The following is a 14383-nucleotide window of genomic DNA, read 5'->3' on the forward strand; positions in this document are numbered from 1 at the left end:
TTTAGCTCAGTGGTAGAGCGCTTGCCTAGTAAGCACAAGGCCCTGGGTTCGGTCCTCAGCTCCGAAAAAAAGAAAAAAAAAAGATTGATTTGAACTGTGCAGACCAAGAGGGTCCAGTGGAGAATAATTTCAGTACGTGGCCTAGAGACTGTTTTTGTGGTATTTTGGTGAAAAATGTGGCTGCTTTTTGCCCTTGTCTGAAGAGTTTACCTGAGTCTAAGGTAAAGAGATTTATACTAATTTCACTGACAAAGGAAGTCTTGGAAAAGCCAAGCATTTTAAACAAATGTAGCAAGCTAAGAAAGAAAAAAATAGGAGCAACAGCAGCAGCACGGGGCTGCAGTGGGCGTCACACGGCCGAGACCATGGCTGGAGGCAAAGCTGGAAAAGACAGCGGGAAGGCCAAGGCTAAGGCGGTGTCTCGCTCACAGAGAGCTGGGCTCCAGCTTCCTGTGGGCCGCATCCACAGACACTTGAAGACTCGAACCACAAGCCATGGACGGATGGGCGCCCCAAGTGCTGTGTACAGTGCTGCAATCCTGGAGTACCTCACAGCCGAGGTGTCGGAGTTGGCAGGTAACGCTTCTAAAGACCTCAAAGGAAAGCGCATCACCCCACGCCACTTACAGCTTGCAATCCGAGGTGACGAAGAATTGGATTCACTGACAAAGGCTACCGTAGCCGGGGGCGGTGTAATTCCGCACATCCACAAGTCTCTGATCGGAAAGAAGGGGCAGCAGAAAACTGCTTAGGACGTGAGTCACTGACCTGCTGTCCTCACTGTGTGTGACTGCGCAGAGGGTACCAGTCGGTGTGTGGGGAAGCATAGACAACTGCTGTAGACAAAAGACACATTTGTATGTTTTTAGACTCTCGAAGTTTGATGAACTCCTTTCCCTGTGGTCAGTCATGTGTTGATTGGCCAGGTCTCTTCCTTGTGTTTTATACAAAAATAGAATTGATAAACATTTTTTTACAAAAGGAAAAAAAAAAAAAGAAAGGAAAAAATATAAAATATATGGTTCAAATATATTAAAGGGATACCTGGAAGTGAAATGGAGCTAAATCCTGTATTCGAGGAGATAATAAATTAAGGGAGTGGGACTTTGGGGCAAGATCCTACCCAACTAAGTTCAGATCCAGGCATGGTGGCACTCACCTTTAATTCCAGGAGACAGGTATGCAGATCTCTGAGTTCAAGGTCAATCTACAGAGCAAGATCCAGGACAGCCAAGCTTAGGCAGTGAAGGAGTTGGAAAAGAGGAAACTAGTGTTGATGTAATAGAATAAGGGGGCTATGTTCCAGCTCCTGCAAGCAGCTTTGGCCATGTGGCTCTGGCTTTAGAGTGAAAAGGAGAAGGAGACCACTTGGACAATTGATACTGGTTACCTGGAGCTAAGAAATTAGCAGTAATTAAGAAGAGACCAACATCGGGGTTGGGGATTTAGCTCAGTGGTAGGCGCTTGCCTAGGAAGCGCAAGGCCCTGGGTTGATCCCCAGCTCGAAAAAAAAAAAAAAAAAAAAAAAAAAAAAAAAAAAAAAAAGAAGAGACCAACATCATTGAGGTGAAGTCTTCTGGGAAGTATTTTCTGAGAGCACAAAGAAGCTATGTTCCAGAGATAGCCAAGATCGTACCCAGTGCTGCAGCTGGACTTGTTAATGTGTAAGTCACCCAGGTGGTACTTGTTTTGAAGGCATGAACAGGTCATGGCAAACAACTGAGGATTGGCACTGTGAGAGGCCATGGAAGGCCATTGGTGAAGGTGCAGCCTCAGTTGCAGTTGATGGCCCAGGACTGAAGGGGTCATGCAAAGGAGTTGAGACATGGCACCACGAAAAGAGCCCATAAGAGACTATTGGTGAAGCCTAGTTGCAGTGGAAGACCCAGTGTATTGTAGATGCCAGTACCATGGGATGATTCCCAAGAACAGCAGTAGTAGTGCAGTGGATCAACCTGAACTTAGAGTGCTACAAAGGGCAGAACTGGAGAAGTAACACCAGACCTTTGGAGGAGCCCAAAAGATCATGTGTGGATCCCAGACACTGAACCAAGAAGCTGCAACATAGAAGTTGTCTTGGAGACCCCAAGATATTCGAGATGCCAGAGCCATGAAATATCTGCTGAGGAAAGCTGCTAACAGGGGGTACCAGCCCAGGAGAAAGAAGTTGTTTCAGTCAACAAAGATGAAAAGGAGTTGGAGATCTGAAGACTTCTTTGACATCAGACCTGGAGATGCAGAGTTTGGAATCTGCCCAGTTGGTTTCCTGTCTTGCTTTGGGAATTAAAGTTAAGTGATTGGATGAATCTCAGAAGAGACTTTAAACTTTGGACTTTTAACATTGTTGAGGTTGCTATAGACTATGGGGACTTTTGAAGTTGAACTGAATGTATTTTTCAGTATGCTATCTTAAGTATGGCCCCCATAGACTCATATGTTTGAACAAGCCTGTGGGGGCCAGGGAGTGGAATGTGATGATTTGTATATGCTCAAGCCTAGGGAGTAGCACTATTAAAGGCTGTAGCACTGTTGGAGTAGTTGTGTTACTGTGTGTGTGGGCTTTAAGACCCTCATCCTAGCTGCCTGGAAGCCAGTATTCTGCCTTCAAGTGAAGATGTAGAACTCTCAGCTCTGGCTTCACTATGCCTGCCTGGACACTGCCATGCTCCTAACTTTTTGATAATGGACTGAACCTCTAACCTGTAAGCCAGCCCCAATTAAATGTTGTCCTTTGTAAGACTTGCATTGGTCATGGTGTCTGTTCACAGCAGTAAAACCCTAACTAAGACAAGGGCATGAACCTTCCTCTGGGTCTTTGATAATGAACAACAGGAATTGCTCCTGTAAGTCTAATCTTTTCATCTGGGCATTCTGAATACTGTAATTTCAAAATGGTTCTTTCTGAATTACAAAGCAAATCACTTAGTTTTAAGATATATGGTGGGGGCTGGCAAGATGGCTCAGGCAGTAAAGGAGCTTGCCTTGAAAGCCTGATGACATGAGTTTGATTCCTGGGATCCACAGAAAGGTGTAGGGAGAGGACAAATGCACAAGCTGTTCTTTGACATTCACATGCACTGTATGACAAGTGCATCCATGCACACACACAACAGTAATAAATAGAATACATATGTGTACCATTGTGGTCTCATGATGCCGTGCTGCTGTTTTCTGTGACTGTCTTTGTGCAGAAGATAAAGCAGCAATCAATAGTTGTCTTGAACTGGAAGCATAAAACCAAACAGGTACAGTCTTAAATATCTGGATTTCTCTAGCTACCCTGCCCCTGTGCAAGTTTGTCTCATTCTCTTGGCCTTGACTGCAACAATGTAACACATTTTTAAACAATCTAAGTATGTTTCGCCACCCAGAAAATACTGACACACTAGGCCACGCACACCCGAGGGTCTTCTGAAATGCAAACCTTGAAATTCAAGCAACCATCTGCTGCTCTTTTTGAGCTATACGTGGAGCTGGAGTGGGATGAAGATACAAAATAACTAGAAGGCACCATATTACCACAGGGCAAACTAACAGCATATTTAGAAAATGTAATGCAGTAGATGGCCTAGAATTTCCTGAGTGTATTTGAGACTGGAACTTTTAATTTCTATTACATTTATCAAAACCCAAATTGCTCATAAACTTGCATGTAGCTATACTTCCGGAAAATACTATATTATGGTTTGGTTGTACATAGAGTACAAGGTTTGTATTCTACTTTGGTTTCTTTTGCTGTGCTAAGACAGGATGCAAGCTGGGCAGTGGTAGCACCCGCCTTTAATCCCAGCACTTCGGAGGCAGAGGCAGGCAGATCTCTGAGTTCAACATCAGCCTGGTCTACAGAGTGAGTTCCAGAACAGCTGGGGCTACACACACACACACACACACACACACACACACACACACACACACACACACACACACACACACACCATAGAACAAAAACAATTTGAGGGAAGGAGAGGGTTTGTTTCAACTTTCATTTCCAAGTAACAGTTCATCCCAGAGGAGAGTCAACAAAGAAGCTAAAGTCAGAACAGGAAGGCAGTAACTGGAGCTTAGATTCACTGCTTACTTACTGGCTTGCTCTCCATGGCTTGCTCAGTCTGCTTTCACATACAACGCAAGGTCCACCTGCCCTTGCCACCTGCCATTGGTGTACTGCCACCAGTAGGCTGGGCCCTCCCACATCAATCATTAATCAAGAAAATAGTCCGCAGACTTGCCTACAAGCCAATCTGGGAGAAGCAGCATCTCGATTGAAGTTTGTGTCTAATTGACAGGCGCATCTCTACTTTGTGTCAAGTTGACACAAACTAACCAGTACAGCCTGTGAAGGCAAACAGGTTGATTCTGTTTTGATACCTTATTGAATCTTGGGATATAAAACATCTGTCTACACGCGAGTAGTTCAATAAGATGTGCTCAGTGCTGAATACACTTTTCCTTAGGCTTATTTAAAGTATTTTGCAGCAATCAAGCAAATCAGAAGTATCCACACTCAACTAGCCAGAGTGTAAGCTGGAGAGAAGTAACTTCACTTCCTGTGCCCATGTGCTCCTGCTCATGTGCCAATCTGTTCAACTTTTAAATTCTACTTTTGAAATGATCCAAAATATTTTTAAAAGTATACCTAAAGATACCCAGATATGTAGGATTTTTTAAATGAACAAAATAATATAAACCACGCAAATTCTGTTGAAAAGTCGTAGAATGGTTAAGTCATAGAATCAACATGGATGTTACTCTGCAGCTGTGCACGTTTATAAAAATGCCATAACTTAGACATTTGCTCACACAAAATGTATTCCTGTGGGGCTGGGGATTTAGCTCAGTGGTAGAGCGCTTACCTAGGAAGCGCAAGGCCCTGGGTTCGGTCCCCAGCTCCGAAAAAAAGAACCAAAAAAAAAAAAAAAAATGTATTCCTGAGGTTGGAGAGACAGCTCAGCAGTTAAGGACTCTGGCTGCTCCTGTGAAGGACCTGTGCTCAGTTCCAACAACGCCCCCTGGCACCTCACAACCATCTCTAACTGCAGCTCCAAGGGACACAAAGTCCTTTTCTGGACTCTCAGGCAACAGGCACACATGGTGCACATAAATACATGAAGGAAAACACGCATACACATAAAACCATTTTTAAAGGAATGTATTTGCAACCCATATAATTTTCTATCCATCTTCCCTCATATAAAGGTAAAAAGCAAAATTATATATTTTGCTAAATTATATATATCTGCATGTATAAAAAGCACAAACACAAAATAAAGAACTGTCAACTGCTCTATGCACCCAAAATATGTTAATTTTCCCAACACAGTGAAAGGCATGGTCTACAATACTATGAATAACGATTTTATAGCTCAGAAAACTGAGGCACAGGGAAATTGTGTGCTTAGAGGCCGAGGTCACGAAACTCTAAAGATTCAAGCCTGGGCAGTCTGCGGACTAAAAATATTTGGGTAAACAATTCCCAACTGTGTTAACAGCACAAGACTCTGGGTGGTTGAAAAGAAGGGGGTGCATTCTCCTACTTTTCTCCTGATGACAGTGATGGTGATGATGATGATTATACATATGCATACATACATATATATTAAAAATGACCAATCAACTAAAATGTATTCCTATACTAAATCTAAGCAGAGGGGGGTTTTTGTTTTGTTTTGTTTTTGTCTTTTAAATTTAGCACAGAACACCGCGTTACAACCGGGAACCTTGTCGTCGGATGTTGACCGTTTTTTTTTTAATTGCGGAAAAGACTGTGTGTGTTGAAAATGAATATAGAAAAACTGGCCAAGGTGTGCTGGGTTTTTAACTTTCTACATCATCTTTGATTAAACCCTGATTCTAGTTCTGGATTAACTCTGTCCTGAAATGCACACACAGTCAAAATCTAACAAGTCAGGGCTATGATAAGACTGAGAAGGAAAGGGAAAACTATCAGGCCAGAAGAGCCAAGCAAGACATTATCCCCTGGGAGATTCGCTTGTGGTTTTTTTGTTTTAAGTAAAGCCTGAAGCATTGTCACAGAACCACACTTTGGCAGGTTCTAGACATGGCAGAGATGTTGACGATGCATATGCAAAGAATCTAAATGTAAACCTAATTTCAGATTTAATTTTCCGATCTTGTTCGGGTTCAAGAGTCTAGCGGGACTACGGCACCTATGGACTACAACTCCCAGCGTGCAAGAGGTTCTTACCCACACGCCCCGGCTCCTGGTGCGTACATTTCCCAGAAAGCCGAGCGATCACGCCGACGCGCGCATGCGCTCTGGCATCACTGGTCTCTTACTTGGGTTTGACCTACAGCTGCCCGGTAAAAGATGGCCGCACCAGCAGCGTCCGTGCTGTCCCGACAGGTAGAAGCTGACGGGAGGGTCCCTCCTGGGGTTCCCGGTCCCCGGCTCCCAGCGCTGCGTGTGAGGCTGTGGCTGAGGGGTCAAGCCGCCCACCAGGGTCGTGGGGCCCGGCCATTTCAGGAAGCGTGGGGCTGATTCGCGTTTTTTTCCCCGTGGGGAGTGGGCACGAATTGCGCTATCTTGACCTTGACATCCAGGAGTCAATGCATAGCTGAGCAGCTGGCAAAGGCATGGGAGAGAGAATTGGGGAAAGCACACGTCTAGCCTTGTTCGTAAACCTGCCAGGGCTAGCTGCTGCTTGGCAGTATTGAGTGTTCGTAAAGCGCATTCCATGTGTTTATAAAGAAGGAAGAAAGGGTTAAACCTCTTCTTTGCCTGGCAGCCAGTAAGTGGTGAGATTGCAACGGGCCAAGTCCAGCAGAAACTGGACTGGATTGGGTGGATCATCTGCCCTGATGATTTTAATTTGTACTTAATTCATAATTTTTATCAAGGCCTGAGAAAGCTTTTTAACCCTCATAGCCAGTTCTAGATGAGTACACCCTAGAGATGGAAGTATAGACAGTGACCTGTGCCCTTGAGAGGTGCTTTTTAAATGGCATTCCAGGCTTCTCCAGTGACAGACTCAGTGCCTGGTGCTATATCAAAAGATCTTTGGTGTTTGATATCACTTCAATTCCTTAGCACATAGGTTTACTCGAATCAAGGCTGGCCTCCTCTTATGTTCATTAAAGTTTTTCCCAAAGGTGATAGAAATATAAATCCTCCACTTTCCTAAAGCATTTTCCTCAAATGTGATAAAGCTCTTGACTTTTTTTTTTTTTTTTTAAATTCAATTTTGAGAAGCTAGCATTTTTTTTCTCAACTACCCAGGGAGGAAGGCAGTTGAAAGACAGTTTCTGAAGCAGTTTGGGGTGACTCTCAATAGGGAATGTATAGGTAATAAGGAGCAGTTCCCAGTCATGTAAGCTTTGTGACGATAATGTAAGAGAATTATGCAGCTCTTCGATTGGAATATTTTAACCTATTGCTAAGCTAATGCAGAAACCCTGTCTCATCTATTTTCTTCTGTTCTAAAGGTGCGGAGTTTCAGCACATCTGTGGTCAGGCCCTTTTCGAAGCTTGTAAGGGTATGTCAGCTTGCATTTGTCTGTGGTGGTGGGGGGGTTGGAAAGCAGTGAGGGAGTAAGTTGAACAGAAACACCGTGAGGTGTGTGTGCGATTACTAAACTTGGTCTGCAAGGATAGCAGTTCTCAAACGACTGCCTGGGATGCAGGGGATGCTGTCAGGTGCCTGTCACATAGGGTGGGCTCAACCCTAGTCTTTAATGTTCTAAAATGTACTTGTTTGGGCCAGCAAGAGGGCTCAGTCGGTAAAGGCTGGTGATGACAAGCCTGAGAGTGTGAGTTCAATCACACACACACACACACACACACACACAGGGTATGTATAAAAGAATCTTAAATTGTTTTTTCTAGTATTCCTCCATAGACAAGCTAGCCTTTCCTTCTCTTTTTATGAAGGAGCTATTTGTAACAAAAGAAAGTAAAGTACCCAGATTCTCACATAGTCGATACTCTGTGTTGCCTCTTGACTCTGGCAGCAGTGAGGTATGCCTGCAGTCTGCACCTTTTTTCCCCCAAGTAGAGTCAACACTGACAGGTACTGTTCCAGGCACCAGTAGTCTGAGCATTGCAGAGGTCTGCTGGCCTCTTTTTTTTTTTTTTTTTCCCTCGGAGCTGGGGACCGAACCCAGGGCCTTGCGCTTGCTAGGCAAGCGCTCTACCACTGAGCTAAATCCCCAACACCCCTTTTCTTTTTAAACCAGGAGTCTGACTGACCCCCATGCAGGCAGCTCCACCCTCTTACAGAATACGGATTGGAGTGTGGCTGTGTGTGCATTTGTTTTGTAATCCTTTATTACTCGTTCATGCATGGCAGAATGTAAGGATACTCTGGGCTGCCGTGTGCTCTCTGACACCTGGGTCAGTCACTGCACTCACACTCTCCTCAGGACTAGCAAGGCAGAATGCTCTGGGGCACATGCGATGGGACTAACAGCAGTACACACTACGCTTCCTAACAGCACCAAATCCCTTCATCCTCTGTGGGTGGAGCCATTTTATCCCTCCCGAGACCTTCATTAAACACCATTACCATGATGGGGACGCACGCCTGCACTTCTTACACGCTGTCCCCCTCCGCTTACCTTCACAACTGCCTGCCGTGGTACTAAGTAAATTCCTGTGCTTAAGGACAGCACTGTCACTGAGGTCATGAGGTCAAAGAAAGCAAAAGCTTGCCATAACAGTTGCAGGCAGGGAGGCTGGGAGGGACACGGGACACTGCCTTCCCTGCCCCTCCAAAGTTAGGGCAGGCCCTGGCCAGGGAGTCATCCCTGGTTTGTGAATTCTCACTTAGGCTGCCCCTTGGTGAAGTATTTAAATGGTGTGGCAGTGGGAACGTGGTCTTAGCTTAGGAGTGATTCTGTTCCTGGCTTAGCTACCTCACCCCCCTCCTCCTCTTGTCTCCAGCCCCCTGTGCAGGTCTACGGCATCGAAGGCCGCTATGCAACCGCCCTGTTCTCCGCTGCATCTAAGCAGAAAAAGCTGGACCAGGTGGAAAAGGAGTTGCTGCGAGTGGGGGTGAGGAGCTCTCCTGTTGGGCCTGTTCCGCATTGTCTTCAGTTACTGTAACGGGGCATGACCTTAAAGAGAAGCACTCTTTACTGCAGACATGCTGTTGGTGATGAGATGGCTTTATTATTCTGACACTTATCTGTAATGTGAGCCCGGGGATGCATAAGTTCATTACCATGAACCCAAGTTTTTCAGCTAGAAAATAAAAGTAACTCAAGAGCACCTGCCATTTTAGACAAGAATCTAAAGATCAAGTTAATGTTTATAAGCCTAGAATGGGAAAAATGTCTTTGACTCCATCTTCACTGTACTGAAATTATATTTTCTTCCTGAACGTTTCTTTAGAAACTTCTCCTGGGTTTAATTATTTTTTTTTAAACGTTTCTTTCTTTCTTGGGAGTTGGGGAGTGTCAGGCACGCACAGTGCAAGTGCAGAGGTCAGAGTCCTCCCCCTTTACACTGTGAGTTCTAGGGGTCAAACTCAGGCCAGTGGCCTTGGTAGCAAAGCACCTTTGAGCTCAGGCCATCTTGCCCTTCCTGGGTTTTTATAATTACTTTGGTCCCAAGATGTGAAGGAAGAATGGCTGGGTGCACAGTCGGAGTTGGGTGCCAGCAAAGTGAGACAGCAGCCGCCCAGGGCCACCTAGCAATTTCCTCTTTGCATTTTCTCCTGAACACAGAAGAGGAAAAGCAGCCTTAGGAATTAGCAGAAACCCAAGTGTGACTCGGGTCAGAGGCTGCCCCTTCCATTTCCTCTGGGGTAGCTGCCCCTAAGGCTGTAGGGCTCCCAGAAAGGAAGAGTTGAGAGAGAATAAAGTCGGTCGCTCAAGAGAAGAGATGGTTTTCCAGTTACATGTTTTAAGAATGGTGTATATTTTGTAATCCACACATCTACTGAAGAGAAAAGGCCTGGCCACACAGGAGGCCACACGTGTCCTCTGTTTATCGGCTGCGTGTGGTCAGTTCTGCTCTCCCTGAGCCAGGAAGTCCTGTTCACCATCAAGATGGTGATTTGGACAGTGGACATTAGAATGGGGTTGAGGCAGGCAAGATGGCTCATTGGGTAAGAATACTTGCCCCCAAGCCTGACAGCTGGAGTTCGTTTCCTGGGACTCACATGGTGGAAGGAGAAAATCGAGTCTAAGGCTGTAGGGCTCCCTTGTTTGTCCTGCACACATTCACTGTGACCCACACAGGTACAGGTGCGTGCCCTCCTGCCCCTCCCTGCCCCCCTTCTCTCTTTCTCTGCCCCCCCTTTTCCCATCCCCCCTTTCCTCTCTCCCTCTTTCAATGACTTTCAATGATTTTGGTTTGATAAAATCCAGAAGTCTGTCATAGAGGAAAAAGAGGCGTGACAGTTATCTGAGGTTCCGAACATAAGTGAGATTATGAGGGTGGGGAGGGGTGTGGATAAAAGAGGTCACCCTGACTGTCTCCTGGATTTTGCTAGCAGACACATGAACTGTGCAGCCTCTGCAGTGTAAATCGTAGCATGGAAGTCTTTGCATTCTATGGCAATGGCCTAAATTCTGGCCAGGAGCCACTGAGGTGCTGGGAGTAGCTGACAGGCAGGAGGACACATTTACCAGGAAGGTGCCCACCCAGGAAGAACCGCCGCGGGTCCTGGAGCCCTGGGCGGCTGCTGAGAGCAGGGGATGAGATGGATTGACAAGGTGTTGTGACTTTCGCCCTCTCAGACCAGTCTCTCAATGTTAGGTTTGTTCCAGGACCTCTGTTGGAGGGAGGGCACACCTAGGGTCTCCTGAGACAGAGAAGCTCAAGGGTTCTGTACTTGTGGGTGGTGCCGTGAGGAAAGCGGGCTTGCCGTGTCATACATGGTGAGACTTTGGCTGCTTAATTCTCATGATCCTTCTTAAAAATGCATGCAAGAAACTCCAGAAGGTGTTCTTGAGGTTCCTCAAAACATGGTTTTAGTCCCATGTGAAGTCAGCTGGGACTGTGTGTGCTTTCAGCAACTCTTGAAGGACCCCAAGGTGTCCCTTGCTGTTCTGAACCCCTACATTAAGCGCTCCATCAAAGTGAAAAGCCTGAAGGACATCACTACAAAGGAAAAATTTTCTCCGCTGACGGCCAACCTCATGAGTGAGTGCTGGGGTCCCAGTGGGCTTTTCCTAAATCCCTGTGTGGGTATTTAAAAACAGCGCTCATAACCACTGAGCGCCTCTCCAGACCCCATTCATATCCTTAAAGGACTGAGTATGGTATTTTCAGGCTACAAGGTGTCATTGCTTTCAGTGGCTCAGTGAGTTTCCTGTCACTTTCCCAGATTTACTTGCTGAAAATGGTCGCCTAGGCAACACCCAGGGCGTCATCTCTGCCTTCTCCACCATCATGAGTGTCCACCGTGGAGAAGTGCCGTGCACAGTGACCACAGCGTTTGTAAGTAACAGCTCTTGCTGCTGCACTGGGGACATGGCTGGTCCCTCGTGAGGTTCTGTCAACTTCCACTCAGAAGACCCAGTGTGTGTCCTATTAGTGATTAGTCGTGGGGGTCTGAGTGTTTTATGAAATAATGACTTAGGTCCTGTTACAACCTGAAGTCTTAAATGGGATGGGAGCATTTACCTGTGGGTTGGGGTGCACAGGCCCTCTGACCCACTGGAATGAAATGTTAACGAGTCACCGTTCTTCAGGACTGCCATCTGCTGGGGACCTTGTAATGTGTTACTGCTCTCAGAAGATAGGCATCCAATTGAACTGTAATTGTCCTTATTTTACAGTCAGGAAGCCCAGCTCAACAAGACAGGCTCAGGATCTGAACACAGGCTCTCCTCTCAGAGGCCCATACTCTTTATGCATTGTATGCCCTGCGACAAGTCATTTTATTGTTCTCCCCATGACATAGGTCAACCAGAACAGGAAAGGTGTTTGATGCATACACATGAGTAGTAGTGTACAGCCCCTGGCCTCATCCAGGTTGTAGTTCAGTTGGGGGCAGGGGGGTGGGCTTGTGTGGCCAAGCCCTCTGCCTAAAACCTGTGCATTAGAGCATGCATTGTGGTGTGGCCATTCCCCAGGCCCCCACCCCCACCCCAACAGCATGCATACACGTGTGCACACAGGTCCTGTCTTGGTTTCACACTCACTGTGGTATTTCTCTCTCCTTTGACTGTGTTTGCTGCTGTAGTGCTCTGCTTAAAGGGTGGTTGCTTCTTTTTCAGCCTTTAGATGAAGCTGTTCTCTCCGAGTTAAAGACAGTGCTGAATAACTTCCTGAGTAAAGGCCAGATACTGAAACTGGAGGTCAAGGTGGGTTTGCATAATTGTGGGGGGTGTTAGTGCCAGGGCAGGGCTTACACACAGGTTCTGACTCAGGTGTAGTTCCCATTTGTGTGGTGGGTGGCCTGCCTACCCCGGGATGTTCTCATCTGCGCTGTTTTCTTTCCTAGACTGACCCGTCAATCATGGGTGGGATGATTGTCCGAATTGGAGAGAAGTACGTTGACATGTCTGCCAAGAGCAAGATTCAGAAGCTCAGCAAGGCTATGCGGGACCTGCTCTGAGAGGCTGGCACCTGCAGTCTCTGGAGCACAATAAAATGCTTCTGAACAGAGGACGTGAGGGCCCTTGTCCTTTAAGGGGCAGCACCAGGTTTTCAACCTCCCACAGGACAAATCCTCTCGTCTCCAGGTTAGAAGGTCCTTTGGGCTGGAGGATTTAGTTTGTATCATTTGTAGGAATTCATTGACTCAGTAAGCACTGTACCTACATATACAGTCTAGTACTGCCTGTCAAAATCTCCTATCTTTGAAGGGAGCTGAGAAGTGGGCCCTAACCAGTCATGAAGACCTCCCTACTGAAAGGCTCTCAACCCTGACACAGAGCCCCTGACTGTAGGAAGCTCTAACATTCAAGACTACACTCTGTGTTCCTAGCAGTCTTGTGATTTGCTCAGAGCGACATGGCTAAGCAGCAGGTGGTGAGGCCCCAGGACCCTCATTTGCCATCTCCAGCTCACGCCTGTTCCCTTGTGACAGATGGCACGCTTTGACCACTGCTGGAGCCAGCCCACCAGGCTACACACAAGTCCCATGTCCCCTCCCCCAGTGTTCTGAGTTCACCTAAGCCAAGCAGCACACACATTCCTCCCGAAGCTTACCTCTGAGGCTGCTGGAGCAGCCAGATCTCCCTGAGTGACTGTAGTCCCTCCCTGAGCACTCCCAAGAGTGTTTGCCTAACAGACTACTCTGACTACTCCAGAGCGCTCCTGGTGGATACCTCAAGAATGGGCAGAAAGAGTGCAGCAAGTCCTCAAGGGCAGGGGCGGGCCCAGGGCTCCACGCCCTGCCTGCTCCAGCGTGGCTGTGGGCCCTCACCGGCCCATCGGGCCTGGCAGCCACCTGCCAGAGACCCCAACAGGACTACAAGCACAAAGGACTCTGCTTTCCAGGGGCCAAGAATGCTAGGACAGGTCTGATAGCACTTCTCACTCGCTGCTCACAGTGCAGCTAACCGCTTGCACTGGCCAGGTCTGAGGAGCCTCACCACAGGTAAGGCTTAGCGGGTAGAACCGAGGGAATGGGCGTGTCCCAGGTTGCCTTCACCGCAGCAGCCTGGCAGTCCACACTGGTGGGTTTTTCCAACTGCATCCAGTTGAGATGGCCGGGTCCAGGCTGGGTGCCAAGGCCAGTGCTGTCAAAGGCACCAACGCCTTGCCAGGTTTCCCCATTGACCTCTGGGCTCCCACCACAAGGGGAATGACCCAGTGCTAAAGCTGTATCCCACGCTGTTGGGCTTCCCCTCCTGCTGAGTGTGACCATACCACACTTCATTCTCTTTTTTCTTTTTTTTTTTTTTTTTTTTTTTTTTTTGAGCTGGGGGACCAGACAGGGCCTTAAACGCTTGCTGAGCAAGCGCTCTACCACTGAGCTAAATCCCCAACCCACACTCCATTCTCAAAGAAGCCCAGCTTACTCCTGATGACCAGACCAGCAGCCTTACACTCTAACTCCAAGGCTCCTATAGGCAATGCCTGCCACAGATCAGCTCACAGATCCTGAGAATTGGCTCAGCCAGCTTCCTCTTGAAGAAGCACACAAATGCTGGAATACCTGGAGCTTGGCATCCTGAAGTTGCCAGAGATGACCCCAGAGCCTTTTCCACGGTAACTTATGTGGCATACAGCCTGGAACTCTGTAGATGAGACTGGCAGTGAATCTAAGGAAGCCTCTCAAGTGCTGAGATTCAGGCATCACACACCCAGTTTACAACAATGCTCTTCCTAACACCGTAAAAACAGCCTGGCGTGTGCCATAATCCCTGCCCTCACAAGACCGAGGCAGGAAGAGTATGAGTTTTGATGCCATCCTTGTTTACCTATCAAAACCATATCTAACAGCAGAACAAGCTATGTGGTGGT

The 14383-nt window shown here is 47.1% G+C and overlaps 2 protein-coding genes across 4 annotated transcripts; both read left to right on the plus strand.

The window, feature by feature from the left end:
• The first annotated feature begins 360 nt into the window (after nucleotides 1-360).
• On the plus strand, nucleotides 361-830 carry LOC116897979 (histone H2A.V-like). Of its 3 annotated transcripts, none has more exons than XM_032899383.1 (2): nucleotides 361-560; nucleotides 630-830. In XM_032899383.1, exons 1-2 carry the CDS (start codon nucleotides 366-368, stop codon nucleotides 750-752), a joined length of 318 nt encoding a protein of 105 aa, XP_032755274.1. In that variant the 5' UTR covers nucleotides 361-365; the 3' UTR covers nucleotides 753-830. The 3 variants fall into 3 exon arrangements, with proteins under 3 accessions (XP_032755274.1, XP_032755273.1, XP_032755275.1); XM_032899384.1 differs by having other exon boundaries at nucleotides 362-452; nucleotides 561-830; XM_032899382.1 differs by having other exon boundaries at nucleotides 361-830.
• A 5421-nt stretch (nucleotides 831-6251) lies between these two features.
• Atp5po (ATP synthase peripheral stalk subunit OSCP) lies at nucleotides 6252-12578 on the plus strand. Its single transcript, XM_032900411.1, has 7 exons — nucleotides 6252-6364; nucleotides 7444-7494; nucleotides 8900-9010; nucleotides 10978-11107; nucleotides 11292-11404; nucleotides 12187-12273; nucleotides 12414-12578. Exons 1-7 carry the CDS (start codon nucleotides 6329-6331, stop codon nucleotides 12525-12527), a joined length of 642 nt encoding a protein of 213 aa, XP_032756302.1. The 5' UTR covers nucleotides 6252-6328; the 3' UTR covers nucleotides 12528-12578.
• Nucleotides 12579-14383: the final 1805 nt, after the last annotated feature.

Source organism: Rattus rattus, chromosome 4 (genome assembly GCF_011064425.1).
Source record: "Rattus rattus isolate New Zealand chromosome 4, Rrattus_CSIRO_v1, whole genome shotgun sequence".
In the NCBI taxonomy this organism is placed as follows: domain Eukaryota; kingdom Metazoa; phylum Chordata; class Mammalia; order Rodentia; family Muridae; genus Rattus; species Rattus rattus.